Genomic DNA, 15,361 nt, shown 5'->3' on the forward strand with positions numbered 1-15,361 from the left:
ATAGTGTGTATATAGTATAGGAATGAAACTACCAGAATTTACCAGTATTTATTGTGTGAAATGTTTGAATGAAACTACCAGAATTTACCAGTATTTTGTGTGTTTGTGTAAAGAATTGGAATAAAACTACCAGAATTTACCAGTATTTTGTGTGTTTGTGTAGAGAATTGGAATAAAACTACCAGAATTTACCACTTTCATTTGCATGATAGTTAAAAAATATTGGAATAAGTGTCTACAGTATTGGAATGCAACTACCAGAAGTTCTGCAGCATCAAATGTGTTGTAAAATGAGAGAAAAATTTTAATCAGAATTTACAAGAAATAAATGCATCAAGTGTATAAAAATAAGGAATTATAGTGCAGAATTCTCAAGGACTTTTCCATTGGTTTCTTGCGTAACATACATGTGCAATGTATTGGAATAAATGTACCAGAATTCTCCAGTATCATGTACAGCATATATGTGTAAAATACTGGAATGCTCCAGAATAAAAAAGGAGTCAAGTGAAGTATTCAAATATATCTACCAAAATTTACCAGAATCAGATTTATGATGTGAATTAATAAATAAATTTACAGATTAAGCATTTAGGTTTATTTTTTAGTGTTAAGTAAAAATATTGGCATGAAATTACCAGAATTCACCAACAGTTACTATACATGATGCAAGATGTGGGAAATCAACCAGAATTCATGAGTGAGCGGATACAAGGGAGTGTTAAATCATTATTTGAAAGAAAAAAAAAAATTTCATTTGTCAAATTTGTTCAAATCATCTTCAGATTCTTTGATTGGAAGATTCAATGTCTAATAGTGTACTGGATGTAAAATGTACTTAAAAGTTGGAATTTGGATTTGTCTTGGAATATTTGGAATCCAATAATGATATTTTTTTTAAGTGCTGAGTCAAGATTGAAGGCAATATACAAGTAGTAGTAGTTACTTGTATAATATTTATATACATGCATTGCAGGGATCAGTTTGGAGGAAGAATACTTAAATGATTTTGTTATATGGAAATATGTATAGTCTGTTTCAAAAAAGGGAATACATATAATTATAAGATCTTTTAATGGCTTCTGAGGAAATACTTTCATTTTCAATTATCATTCAACTTAATGATTATATTTTTGTGTCTTCGAAAGTGTTAACAAGCTTAATCATTGTACCAACAAAGTGTGTCATTCATTTATAACACATTAGGAGTCGCACATTTTCAGAAGCAGGCCATGTTATTTTATGTGTGTTAGAGCTTCACAAGAACAGATATTTATAGAAATGGATTAAAGTGTTGATTTAATGTAAAATATTAATAAATTATTTAGTGTGTGTATATGTTCTATAATTCTATGGATTTAAAAAAGTTTGAAACATATTTTGGATATAAATGTGTGAACTGTGATTCAAAACTGGATTGCCTACACAAATGTGCCTTTCATATACTTGAATTAATAGCAAAAATGTAACAGGGTGTTCGTTTGACCAAAGACCTCGGGTCTTGACCCGTGAATATTCTGCACTCGTTTGACCCATCATAAAATCAGCTTGCGTGTCAATTTTGACCCCTGATAATTTCTAATGGATGCATGGAAACAGTTTGTCAATTAATAAGTGCCAAATCAAGAATTTTGCATCAACAAAGCAGTAAGCGCCATCAGTAGGTACAGTAGGCTAGACGAATTATCCGTTTAAGCGATTTAAGCCAATCACTGACGGGCACACTCACAGTTTGCATCTGATAGCGAAGTAAAACTGAAAGTTGTCTGCTAATCAATATACATGGCATATGATGTACAGTACATAATAATTTTCATTAATTGGTAAACATTAAACAATAGTAATTTTGTAAGCGTGCCCATATGTCACACTTTTTGAAGATTGAACTGTGGAAATTGTAATTTTAACAATTAGTAGGTAAGGGATGGATGTTTGAAGTATTTTTTGCTGCCTGTGGCTATTTTTAGCCTACTGTTATTGTTCATTATCAACGCCTTTCTTTAAGTATTGTAAAATCTTCTATTTTCCGCAGGATAAAATAGAAAACAAGGTTTATGTACAATATTATGAAACTGTTTTGGTAATTTTTATTGATCAAGATCTTAGCATACATTTGAATTGTTGTCCATTTAGCGTTTACATGGCAGAGTTCGTACATTCTAGGTCGTCTTTGTGCTGCTGACTCGCAATTCTTTACCGCTCAATTAAAGACACCATAACTACTAGGTCACCTTTCTCCTTGGTTTTTTTTATTCCAACTTGTATTTATCCTTTTTTTCTTTTTCAAGCTAAAAAGGATGTAAAGAAAATTTTCCACAAGTGTAATTAATTAGCTCTATTAACAACTGACGAAAAGACCTATTTCTCAAATTCTATTGTAAATTGTAGGAATAATGATGATCAACAATACCATTAAAGGCTTAAACTTTTTTTAGTTAAAGCTCCATAATGTAGACAGATTCAGCACTTCTCTGTCAGAACTTTATTATGAAGTTATTAATATTATATGAGCCTAGTAAATATTCAAAATTTATAATCTTGCAGTTGTTGCTACTCATGATTTAGAATTATATTTTTTTTTTCATTCCTGTTTGAAAAACATGGAAACGCCCCGGGTAGTCAGTTTACATCCTATTTTGTCCGGAGCATATATCTCCTACACGCATTTAGAGATTTTATGGAAACTTCAAAGAAATGTCCACCACAATGAGAAGCGGTGTTGTGAGCATTAACCAGGTCTCTAGATCAAAGGTCATGCTTAGATCTTATTGAAAAACTTCTACATGTATTGAGGGAATTGTGTGAGTGTTGCTCACAAAATTCAGGTCCCTGCAGCCAAGGTCAAGGTCACACATTTTAGAAGATGTGTATAGGGACCATTTAGTCATCATTTATTATGCCACCGCAGCATCTGCGATGCGGTGGCATATAGCGATTCACCTGTGTGTGTGTGTGTGTGTGTGTTTGTGTGTGTGTTATATAGATTATATAGTGAACTTAAAAAATCTTCTTGTGAAAAACCACTAGTCCAATTTCAACCAAACTTGGCAGGATTGTTCCTTGGGTGAAGGGCTTCCAAAGTTGTTCAAAGAATTTCATTCCATGCAGAAAGGAATTATAAGAATAAAGTTAAAAAATCTTCTTTTAAAGACCCAAAAGGCCTAAAGCTAAGATATTTTGCATAAGGCATTGTCTGGTAGACCTCTAACAAGATTGTTCAAATTATAGCCCTGGGGTCAAAATTGGCCCTGCCCCGGGGGTCATTGATTTTCACTATGTACATATAGTAAAAACCTAAAATACCTTCTTGTAAAAACCCAAAAGGCCTAGAGCTTAGATATTTTGCAGAAGGCATCATCTGGTAGACCCTTACCAAGATTGTTCAAATTATAGCCCTTGGGTCAAAATCGGCCCCGCCCCGGGTCATTGATTTTCGCTATATGTACATATAGTTAAAAACTTAAAAAAACACCTTGTAAAGACCCAAAAGGCCTAGAGCTTAGATATTTTGCATAAGGCATTGTCTGGTAGACCTCTACCCAGATTGTTCAAATTATAGCCCTGGGGTCAAAATCGGCCCCGCCCCAGGGGTCATTGGTTTTCCTTATATGTATATAGTAAAAACTTTTAAAAAATTCTTCTAGCAATTGACAAATGCTAGCGGTTAGATATTTTGCATGAAACATTGTGTTTTAAACCTCTAGCAAGTTTGTTCAAATTATAGCCCTGGGGCCAAAATTGCCCCCGCCCTGGGGGTCATTGATTTCAATATATACACATAGTAAAAAATAAAAAAATCTTATTGTCTGAAGGTACAAGGCTTAGAGCTTTAATATTTGTTAAATAATATCATCTAAAGGTACTCTACCAAAGTTGTTCAAATTTTGCCTCTTGTGTCAAAATTAGCCCCGCCCCTGGGAGCCATAGGTTTATCTTATATGTTTATAGTTAAAACTTAAAAATCATCTTCTCTAAATTTACAAAGGATAGAGTTAAGATATTTTGCATGAAACATTGTGTAGTGAACCTCTAGCAAGATTGTTCAAATTATAGCCCTTGGGTCAAAATTGGTTCCGCCCCGGGGGTCATTGATTTTCATTATGTACATATAGTGAGAAAAAAATTTTTTCTGAAGGTTCAAGGCATAGAGCTTTGATGTTTGATATATAATATCATCTATTGGTCCTCTACCAAAGTTGTTCAAATGTCAAAAATTGGCCCTGCCCGGGGGCAGTGATTCTCATTATGTACACGTAGTAAAAACAAAAAATGAAACAAATGTTTTCTGAATGGGAGAAAGCTATAGCTTAGATATTTGACTTGAAATGTTGTTTGGTGGACCTGTATCAAGATTGTTATTAAACCCTTGGGTCAAAATTATGCCTTGCCCAAGGGGACAGTGACCTTCTTTCTTGTCCTTTGATGTACAGCAATGTCATTTTGACCATGTGCACAGTTTTAGTTGTAAAATTGAACTTTGACCTAGATTTTGATGATGTGACCTACTTTCTTGTCCTTTGAATTTGATGTACAGCTATGAAATTTGAACCATGCGGTGGCATAGCATTTTTCTCAAATGCAATCTTGTTGAGGAATTGTAATACAAGTGGTAATTATCATAACTACGTACACAAGTGTGAAACATGTAATTTATAGGTCAATATATATATATTATGCAATGTCAAGGTCACTAAAGATGATGAAATATCCAGATTTTGTCTGGAGCATATCTTCCACATGCATGGAAGATTTTTTATAATACTGTATAGGAACGTTTACCACCATATAACATTGCTCCATGCATGATCCAGGTCCCTAGGTCAAAGATCAAGGTTACACTTGAGCCAATTAAAAATGCTTGTCCAGAGCAAGACTTCTTCATTCATAGGGGGATTGTTATATATTTTGGCACATATGTTCACCATTGTGAAGCTGAGTGTGGCACGCAAAATTCAGGTCCCTGCGACCAAAGCCAAGATAACACATAGATTTCAAAGTACAGGTAAAAATATGAAGCTGTTATAGGGACCATTTAGTCATTTATCGATGGATTTCAAAACAAATGGTAACTATCATGACTACAAGTGTGACACGTGTATGTAATTTAGATCAATATTTGATAGGGCAAGGTCACCAGAGATGATTGAATATTAGAGGTGCAAGAATAGGTTCTGATTCATTGAAAACCGGTTTATTTGGCGCGGATTCGATTCTGATACCAAATATAAGAATTCAGATTCGATTCACAACCAAAAATAAACACGGAAACAATGCGAGTTTTAGTCCCTGTCTTACTAGTATACTGCTTTATTACACGAAATACATTGGTTAATTTAACTTGGTCATCCAATCAGTGAGTGCGTAATGTTGTATTTTCTCAAAACAAATCATAATGGATTCACAAGTCAATTTAGAAAAAGTAAATCTTGGAATCCTCCATCAAAAAGTAAAGAAAAGGTGTATGGATGCTTGGGGTTTCATGAGGGTAAAGAACTTGCTTCACTTCTTATCACCACATCTACATCTAAAGCTTTTGTGACAGGCGTATTTTGTCACAATTTCACCCTTGTTACTTCTTATTTCACCATTTATATTATCCCCATTTGGCAGATATAACCAAGTTGTCATCATAGGGGAAAAAAACCCAACAAAAACCGTAAAGGTCCCTAAAATTTTGTTCAGTTTTCGTGTTTCATGACAGAATTTGTCTACTTTTCCTCAAACTATACAGCCATCATTTATTAGCAAAACTTCTTAGATATTTGGTATGAGGCACCTTGCAAGAAGAATAAACAACAGAGTTTAACGATATATAAAATTGACATAGTTACATAGGAAATAAACCCAACAGAGGTTACTGATATAGAGTTGAAATAGTTACATGGTACTTTGGTATAATGCATTGAACGCCCCTTGAATAAATAATAAACAGTTCAAAGCTTGGCAAGTCCATTGCTCAATATTTAGTGGAGCAAAGACTGAAAATAAAATATGTTTATACATGTAAATTTCATTGTTAAAATTTGTGATTCATTCAACACTTAACCTGTTGGATAAATATGATGATTTATTCATGGCAGAGTGGTTGAAATTGTGTACCTCAAATCAATTCTCACTGCTGTGGGTTCGAACCCGCCAGTCCTTTTGGACTCTCTTGTGAAATTGTGTTAGGAAGCTTACCAGGTAGCTTGCAGAACTTAAGGGGTTCTACTCAGTTTGGGCATGTTTGGGCCTGAATTAATTTATGGAAGGGCACCCAATTGATTGGCCTAGAACAGGGTTAATCCTGAATACCCATGCAGTTTGACCATGCTCTGTACTTTTAGTTGCTGAAAATTAAATCCATTAAACTGTGAATGAACTGTTCCAAATTTAAAGCTGGGCAAATCCATTACACAAAATCTGCAATTCAAGGGTTAAGAATTTGTGGGAAATAATTGTATAGAGCATTAAAAAATCTTCAAGATTCTAGCTGATAAGCCATTGATTTATTGATCGGAAGTGGTTGCTAAGCATATTAGGTTTGAATCTGTATTCTTCTTTTCAATACAGTTTTTGAAATTTCTTTGTGACATTGAATTTACTTTTTAAAAGTTTCTAATGTTATGTTTGTATGAATGTGTTTACTTACAGAACTGCCATTACATAACCTGTCTCAATTAGAATCTTTGTTCATTGAAGCCTGTTTTGAACTGCTGAGAAATGGGGTTATAACTGTTTGTCTTATCTCTTTCCAACAGACGTGTTTAAGCCTGATCCAGCATTTGAAGAAAATGAAGAGAAGTACAAGATTCTGAAGAAAGGTAATTAATGCTTTATGACATAATTACATATATTAGTTAAGAAAATTTTTCTATAATAATGAATATTTTACTAAAATGTACTTGACATTCACTGCTGTCTGTTCAAATATTGCCAGGAAATTTAAATAGCATTTCTCAAATGAGGAAACTATCCATCTGGCATACAGAAGGTCTTTGGTTCCACTTGATCATGTTGAGACTCCCTTTATGCGAAAAATAATGAACATAAGGGCACTAGAAAACATTTGTTAACATTTTTTTGCTTTTCAGAGAGATTAATAATTGACTCAATAAGGTATAAATCTGATTTATAACTGGATCGGTGAGTATATAACTGATGTATACCTGGCTCAGTTGAATATGACATTTATACATGTATGTCTATATTCATTCAAACAAAGACATATCATACATTACATATATTACAGAGATACTGGGAGAAGGTAGTTCAGATGAGGAAGATGGTTCAGGTAGTGGGAGTGGCTCAGACAGTGAGGAGGAGGAGTCTGAGGAAGGTAAGAACATATGTACAGTCTTTTTTTTTCATAAAAATTGTTGCAGGTTTTACACCTAAAAACTGATTTTGAAAAAGTAAGGAAATTATGCTTGAACTTTTCTCTCGTTCAGACTGCATATTCACAAAAACTTTTAATTCTAAGCTCTTGAACTTTGGTAAAATAAAATTATTCAGCACTGAAATATCCGTTAAAAATCTGCTATTTTCAAGGTGTTGAAACTTTTAATTTTAGAAATTGTGTTATGTAAAAAACAAGTATTCTACATCAAGCTACACTATTTTGATTATAATTACATAAGATTAACCTTTCCAAGGTTACAGATTTATAAACTACAGTATAGTATAATAATTGTGATACCTTTATTTAGTGTTAAGTTCGTATTATTTACTTCTGAAGATTATCTTGTAGTTATCAATTAATAAGTAGATTTTGTGTAAAGCACTTTGGTATTTGATGATTCTAAATTTATTTAAAGGCATGTTATGCCTACGAAATCCATATTTTTCTTATTCTTAAGGAATGTAAAAAATGAAATTTTAATAACAGATTTAGAGCATGTTATTTGTTTATCAACTGAAGAAAGTAGCGCCGGAATATGCAGTAATATGTTGTAAAGGTAGCAAAATGTAAACAAAGTAGTATTTTGATTTCCATACAAAATAATGATTTAATAAATGTATTATTTAGCGAATTGCCAACAGAGCAAAAGAAGTAAAAGAGTATTTTTTAGCTCGACTATTATGGGGCTTTTTTGTGTCGCCTCTACGGAGTAGTGGCGACATATAGGGATCACTTCTCCGTCGTCTGTCTGTCCGTCTGTCCGTCCGTCACAAAACTTGTCCGGACTACTCCTCATAAACTACTGGTGCAATTTCATCCAAAGTTTACAGGAATGATCAGTACCAAAAGTCTAGTTGTGCATATTGTCAGCATTTTCCGGTTCAATGATTTTTGTCAGAGTTATGGCCCTTTAATAATTTTTATTTTTAAAGTTTGTCCGGACTACTTCTCTTATACCACTAATGCAATTTCAATGAAACTTTACAGGATTGATCTGTAGCTCAAGTCCTTGCGCATATTGCACGGGTTTTCTGGTTGAATGATTTTTGCCGAGTTATGGCCCTTTGATAAAAAGTGTTTTTTTCTGTGTGTTGCCAGATACACAAAAGCTTGTCCGGACTACTCCTCATAAAAACTACTGGTGCAATTTCATCCAAACTTTACAGGAATGATCAGTACCAAGTCTAGTTGTGCACTGTCTGTCTGTCTGTCACAAAATTTGTCCCAACATGAAATTGGCCATCATGAGGCGACACATGTGATTACTGATCGCTCTTGTTTGACTTAGAAATTCTAGGTAAATTTTTGCTTGTTAGACGGTATCTCCATAACTACTGAAGGGTTTGTACCTTTTCGGACAATTTTATGTATTCTTATAGGTAAGCATTATTATACTCAATGAAACACCCTTGTGACAACTTTTCGAATAGTCGAGCGTTACTGTCCTCAGACAGTTCTTGTTTTATAAACTGTAACAAGACACCAAAAAAATAATATTTTTTTTTTTTTGAGAAAAAGAATGATAGCATTTCTGTGGCATAATGGGCCTTAAAAAGTAATTTTTGTTTTTGTTGATTTAGATGAGGAAGCGAAACAGAAAATTATTGACCAGACAGAGACTAATATGGTGGCATTAAGGAGAACAATCTATTTGACAATACAATCTAGTCTTGATTTTGAGGAATGTGCTCATAAACTCCTCAAGATGGATCTCAAACCTGGACAAGAGGTACATAAAGTTAACTGATCATTACCTTTGTATTACATGTCTGTTAAAATTACTTGTGGAAAGTTGAAGGGGTGATCTTCATCATTATCTGTTGGTTTGAACATTATTTAGTTCAGATTTATCTAATTTGAGCCACTCTTATACTTCTAAGGGTGCCTGTTTGATCCTGGGGCGAAAAAAAGTTAGCTTTATATTGTGTTAACAGTGTAAGGGGTGATCTTCATCATTATCAGTTGGTTTAAAAATATTATTTAGTTAAGCTTTACTTGATTTGAACCGCTGTTTTACTCAAGGGGTGGCTGGTTTGATCCTGAGGCAAGCCGAAATTTTTACGTCACAATTGATCTCGGACATTGGGTCTTATGGTCATTTGTCTCTCATAGCTGCTTCAAAAATCATGTGGGATTAGTAGTTGGTTACTTGAAGAGAAATTGGTAATTACTGGTTTGTTATCCAGGAAAGCCTATTTGTTGGTATTACTAAAATGTTAAGTGCAATTTATTTAATTGTCTACATATTTTGATATTATTATAATATATATATTTTCAGGTTGAATTATGTAACATGATTCTCGACTGTTGTGGACAGATGAGGACCTATGAGAAATTCTTCGGTCTCCTAGCAGGGGTAACACTTGCAATAAAGTTTAATTAATCAATAATGATGATAAAAAATACTCGGCCATTTGTCTCGTTAGGTTTAAGTAACTCAAGTTTTGACCATTTTGTGTATTTAACATTTTATTGTGCCCCTATTGGGTGAGGGTGATATAGATTCGCCCTTGACCATCCCACTGCTTTCCCACTGTCTGTTTGTAGACTGACATAACTGCAAAACAGTGGAGTGTTAAGGAATCCTTGTCTTAGGAATGCATTTCTAGTTTCATATGAGCTGACAAAGCCTAAGGGAAAGGCTGTGCCTTCTTCTTGGTAATCCTACAGTATGAAATTCTTAATTCCCCCTAAAAATGATGACTGGTTAAGTCCAGTTTAAGAGATGGACAAATCCATTTAAGATATTTAGCGTAGTGTGGGTTATATACTTTGTGATAAAATTGTAAAGATTATTAAATTGCATGTAATTTATTGAAATATGTTTTCAGAGGTTCTGTATGATTGATAAGAAATATGTGGAACCATTCCAAGTGATGTTTAAAGAACAGTATGACACCATACATCGACTAGAAACAAACAAGCTAAGGAATGTGGCCAAGTTCTTTGCCCATCTTCTACACACTGATTCTATTTCATGGGCTGTAAGTAAAGGATTGTTATCATAGTTTTTCTAATAGTTTGATATTAATCAGGTGTTTTCTTTATTTTAATTGATTATTCATTCATTCTTTACTCTCACACTGAACAAATTTGTTTCAATAGAGGAGGTGGGAATGTTTTCTAATAAAATGGCTGTGAAAGCATAGGTCAAATTGATATTGTTCTTCAAATTTTGCATGCTTAAGTCATAGATTTCATTGACATTACATTTCAGTATCTCCTATAAGTTTTAAAATATGTTTTAAACATTTACTGCTACTTAACTTTGGGGCTAATATGGACATTATTTTAGCTTGACTTTTTAGCTCGACTATTCGATAAGAATAAGTAGAGCTATTGCAGTCACCCGAGCGTCGGCGTCGGCGTCGGCGTAACCACTTATGTTAAAGTTTTTGTAATAGTTCAAATATTTTCAAAGTCCATTGACATATGGCTTTGAAACTTTGCACACTTGTTCACCATCATGACCCCAACCTGTAGACAGGAGGAGGTAACTCTATTAAGCATTTTGACAGAATTATGCCCCTTTTTCGACTTAGAATTTACGTTAAAGTTTTTGTAATAGTTCAAATATTTTCAAAGTCCATTGACATATGGCTTCGAAACTTTGCACACTTGTTCACCATTCATGACCCCAACCTTAGACAGGAGGAGGTAACTCTATTAAGCATTTTGACAGAATATGCCCCTTTTTCGACTTAGAATTTACGTTTAAAGTTTTTGTAATAGTTCAAATATTTTCAAAGTCCATTGACATATGGCTTTGAAACTTTGCACACATTTGTTCACCATCATGACCCCAACCTGTAGACAGGAGGAGGTAACTCTATCAAGTATTTTTGACAGAATTATGCCCCTTTTTCGACTTAGAATTTACGTTAAAGTTTTTGTAATAGTTCAAATATTTTCAAAGTCCATTGACATATGGCTTTGAAACTTTGCACACTTGTTCACCATCATGAACCCAACCTGTAGACAGGAGGAGGTAACTCTATTCAAGCATTTTGACAGAATTATGCCCCTTTTTCGACTTAGAATTTACGTTAAAGTTTTTGTTATAGTTCAAATATTTTCAAAGTCCATAGACATATGGCTTTGAAACTTTGCACACTTTGTTCAACATCATGACCCCAACCTGTAGACAGAGGAGGTAACTCTATTAAGCATTTTGACAGAATTATGCCCCTTTTTCGACTTAGAATTTACGTTAAAGTTTTTGTAATAGTTCAAATATTTTTCAAAGTCCATTGACATATGGCTTTGAAACTTTGCACACTTGTTCAACATCATGACCCCAACTGTAAACAGGAGGAGGTAACTCTATCAAGCATTTTGACAGAATTATGCCCCTTTTTCGACTTAGAATTTACGTTAAGTTTTTTGTAATAGTTCAAATATTTTTTCAAAGTCCATTGACATATGGCTTTGAAACTTTGCACACTTGTTCACCATTTCATCATGACCCCAACCTGTAAACAGGAGGAGGTAACTGTATCAGGCATTTTTTTTACTATCAAGCACTAAGAATAGTCGAGCATGCTGTCCTACCGACAGCTCTTGTTTGAAAGAATAGGCGCAGCTGTTGTACTCAACCTGGTATCGGCATCCCTTTTTATGCCCCCACAATGTGGGAGCATATAGCGTTGCACTTGTCCGTCCGTCCGTCAGTCCGTCTGTCATTCCGTCAGTCCGTCCGTCAGTCCGTCCGTACGTCCCGAAATCTTGTGAACGCAACTCCTCTTAAACCGGATGGCAGATTTTGCTTAAACTTACAGGGATGAACAACCTTAATGTGTAGATGATAGTAAAGGAAGGAATTTTCACTTCAACCAAATTTAACAGAATTATGGCCCTTTGTTGATTTTTTCACTATATAGTATGTAGAAATTTTGTGAACGCAACTCCTCTTAAACCAGATGGCAGATTTTTGCTTAAACTTACAGGGATGAACAACCTTAATGTGTAGATGGTAGTAAAGGAAGGAATTTTTCGCTGCGACCAAATTTTACAGAATTATGGCCCTTTGTTGATTTTTTCACTATATTACTATGTAGAAATTTTTGAATGCAACTCCTCTTAACCGCGGATGGCAGATTTTGCTTAAAACTTCCAGGGATTGAACAACCTTAATGTGTAGATGGTAGTAAAGGAAGGAATTTTTGCTGCGACCGACAAATTTAACAGAATTATGGCCCTTTGTTGACTTTTTTTTCACTCTATACTATGTAGAAATTTTGTGAACGCAACTCCTCTTAAACCGGATGGCAGATTTTTGCTTAAAACTTACAGGGATGAACAGCCTAAAGATGTTGATGGTAGTAAAGGAAGGAATTTTTGCTGCGACCACAAAATTTTACAGAATTATGGCCCTTTGTTGATTTTTTTTTCACTTTTATACTATGTAGAAATTTTTGAATGCAAACTCGTCTTAAACCGGATGGCAGATTTTGCTTAAACTTCCAGGGATGAACAACCTTGAAAGTGTAGATCGTAGTAAAAGGAAGGGTTTTTTGCTCGGGACCAAATATTTAACAGAAAATTATGGCCTTTGTTGATTTTTTGTTTTCAACTTGTGGCACATGTATGTCCAAAAAAATATTTGACCTAGAGTCATAAGATTGACAGAACAGTGGCGTGTGGGGGCATCAGTGTCCTATGGACACATTTCTAGTTTGTTAAGTTTTTGTGAACAAGTTGGTATCTCCAAAACTACTGAAGGGAATGGGTTAGAACTTCACCGACCTATTCTATGTGATTAGAAAACATAATGGACACAGGTCCCATTACTCTATGAGTTACCTTTTACAGAGTTATGTCCCTTTCTTAACTGTCGAGCACTGTGAAATCAAATCAAAAACACTGTCTTTTGTACATTTGTTTTTATAATAATTTTCGTTTGTTTTAAAACTATTATTGAACGAAAGACAAACCCCAGCTAGCCGAATCTTCATCAAGATTTTGTTTCAAGAATTATCCGAGTATCTCGGACTACCAAAGTTGAACGAGAGGCTCAAGGACCCGTAAGATTTTCTTTTTGTTGTCTATCAATAAAGGTAGAATTTTTTTGTTGTCTATCAAATAAAAGGTAATCAAAATGTTAATTTGTAGTTCAACTCAAAGGTTTTTTCTTTGGTATAAGTTGTCTTCATTCCGCCACTGTGGTGAAGTGGTTAAGGTTTCACATGAAAAGAAAAAATAATTTTAAAGCTATAGGTTTAAAACATTGGTTATGCTTTCCCCGAGCTTAGAAGGGGGTTCGATGGTTTGCTAATGCCCCTCTTACCCAAAAAATGCATAAAAAAGGGCATCTGAGTTCCCCACCAGTAGAAGCTAGCAAGTTTTCCATAGACCTTTTCAGTGTCCTTGTGCTTAACCCAACTAAAAAATTTTTTTCAAACAAAAAAAATTAACGTGCAAAGAGTTTTTAACTTTCAAAAAAAACAGTTAAGTATAGTATCATCTGTCTTTTATATTTCTATATTTTCAAAAATGCATAACTATAAACAGGGGCCCGTGTAAAGGTCAGTGCACATTTTAAAGCAGGCCCCAAATTTTAACCAAAACAAATCCTTTATTCATAAAAAAGTTATGAAAGTATAATAATTTACTGAACTAATTTTCCTTTTCACTTATTTTGATAAAAATTGGATGAAATACTATTATATAGATATAAATTATTTTGTTGATTTATTACAGAACGTTGCAGGAATATTACGCCGGTCTTTTACCACGAGACAATCCAAGAGATACAAGATTTGCTATCAACTTCTTCACCACTATAGGTCTGGGTGGTTTAACGTAAGTCTTATAAGTATTTTGATACTGATTACATGAATAGTTTTGATAATTTGTCATCAAATTTGCAATTACTTTAGTTTGTTGTTGTTTTTCAAAAGTATATACTTTATAAAGATATATATTGTTTAACATGTGTTAAGATTATTTTGGCAAAACTAGTTACAAGGAAATATTTATTCTGCCCAACTGGATATAATAGATATAATCTGTGTTAGTGCGATGTTAAACCCAACCAAAAATAAAAAAAAATAAAAAAAGAGAACCTATTTATTCATTAAGTTTGATTATTAATTATTAATTAATACTTATTGATCTTACATTACCAGTTAATCTTACATTACCTGTTTATCTTATATTACTTTTATCTTTTCATTACCGTTAAAAGACACCTATTTATTTTACCAAACGTTTTTTAAAGAAGCTTATTTATTCATCAATTTTTTATTGGAAAAAACCCCCATTTATTCAATTGATCTTGATTTCCTGTGTAAAGAGCACCTATTACCACTGGTTTAATAGAACCTATGTATTCCCCGGCAAACTGTTAAATAGAACAACATTTATTCAGGAAAAAATGGTTAACTTTAAAAAGAACACATATTTATCAGCCCAAAAATGTTATTAAAGAACACCTAAATTTTTTCAGCAATTTTGGTTGATATAAAAAAGCCTATTTTTATTTTAACATAATCCTACATTACCTTTATTTGCAGTAACCCGAAGATCATCTAAAGGGCGTTCTAAAAAGTTAAAGCAGCAGAAAAAAAAAGAACAGGCACAAGCTATACAAAGATGAAAATTCAGGTGATGACTCTAGACTCAAGTGATGAATCTGATCTTTTCAGAAGATAGTGACAGCCTGCAGTTCCTCAGGTAAGTCTATAGTATTGAATTTGTTAAGAAAGATTTGAGCACGCCATGACAAAAACAACATAATGGGTTTGCGACCAGCAAGGATCCAGACACCGATCCGCATCCGCGCAGTCCCTGATCGGATCAGCTGTTCCTATCATTTCTCTACTTGTTAACACACAAGGGTTTTGTAAGGAATAGCAGGGATCCTGATCAGACTGTGCGGACCGGCTGGTCTGGATCCATGCTTTTAGAAAACCCATAGTGGTTAGTGTTTGACCCGCTCATTTTGCTTGTGATAAGGAATATTTATACCTATATTAAAAA

General features: G+C 33.9%; 1 protein-coding gene across 1 annotated transcript in view; it reads left to right on the forward strand.

Annotated features, from left to right (window-relative positions):
- The window catches only part of LOC132745048 (pre-mRNA-splicing factor CWC22 homolog), a 28,995-nt gene extending 14,809 nt beyond the window's left edge, over nucleotides 1-14,186 (forward strand). The window contains exons 9-15 of the mRNA XM_060733887.1: nucleotides 6,741-6,803; nucleotides 7,232-7,318; nucleotides 8,962-9,110; nucleotides 9,660-9,737; nucleotides 10,213-10,379; nucleotides 13,309-13,404; nucleotides 14,081-14,186. Coding sequence (XP_060589870.1) covers nucleotides 6,741-6,803; nucleotides 7,232-7,318; nucleotides 8,962-9,110; nucleotides 9,660-9,737; nucleotides 10,213-10,379; nucleotides 13,309-13,404; nucleotides 14,081-14,186 — 746 coding nt within the window. The remainder of the gene's footprint in view (nucleotides 1-6,740; nucleotides 6,804-7,231; nucleotides 7,319-8,961; nucleotides 9,111-9,659; nucleotides 9,738-10,212; nucleotides 10,380-13,308; nucleotides 13,405-14,080) is intronic.
- The last annotated feature ends 1,175 nt before the right edge of the window (nucleotides 14,187-15,361 follow it).

This window comes from Ruditapes philippinarum, unplaced genomic scaffold (genome assembly GCF_026571515.1).
Source record: "Ruditapes philippinarum isolate M1 unplaced genomic scaffold, ASM2657151v2 ctg10776_1_1_1_1, whole genome shotgun sequence".
NCBI classification, from domain to species: domain Eukaryota; kingdom Metazoa; phylum Mollusca; class Bivalvia; order Venerida; family Veneridae; genus Ruditapes; species Ruditapes philippinarum.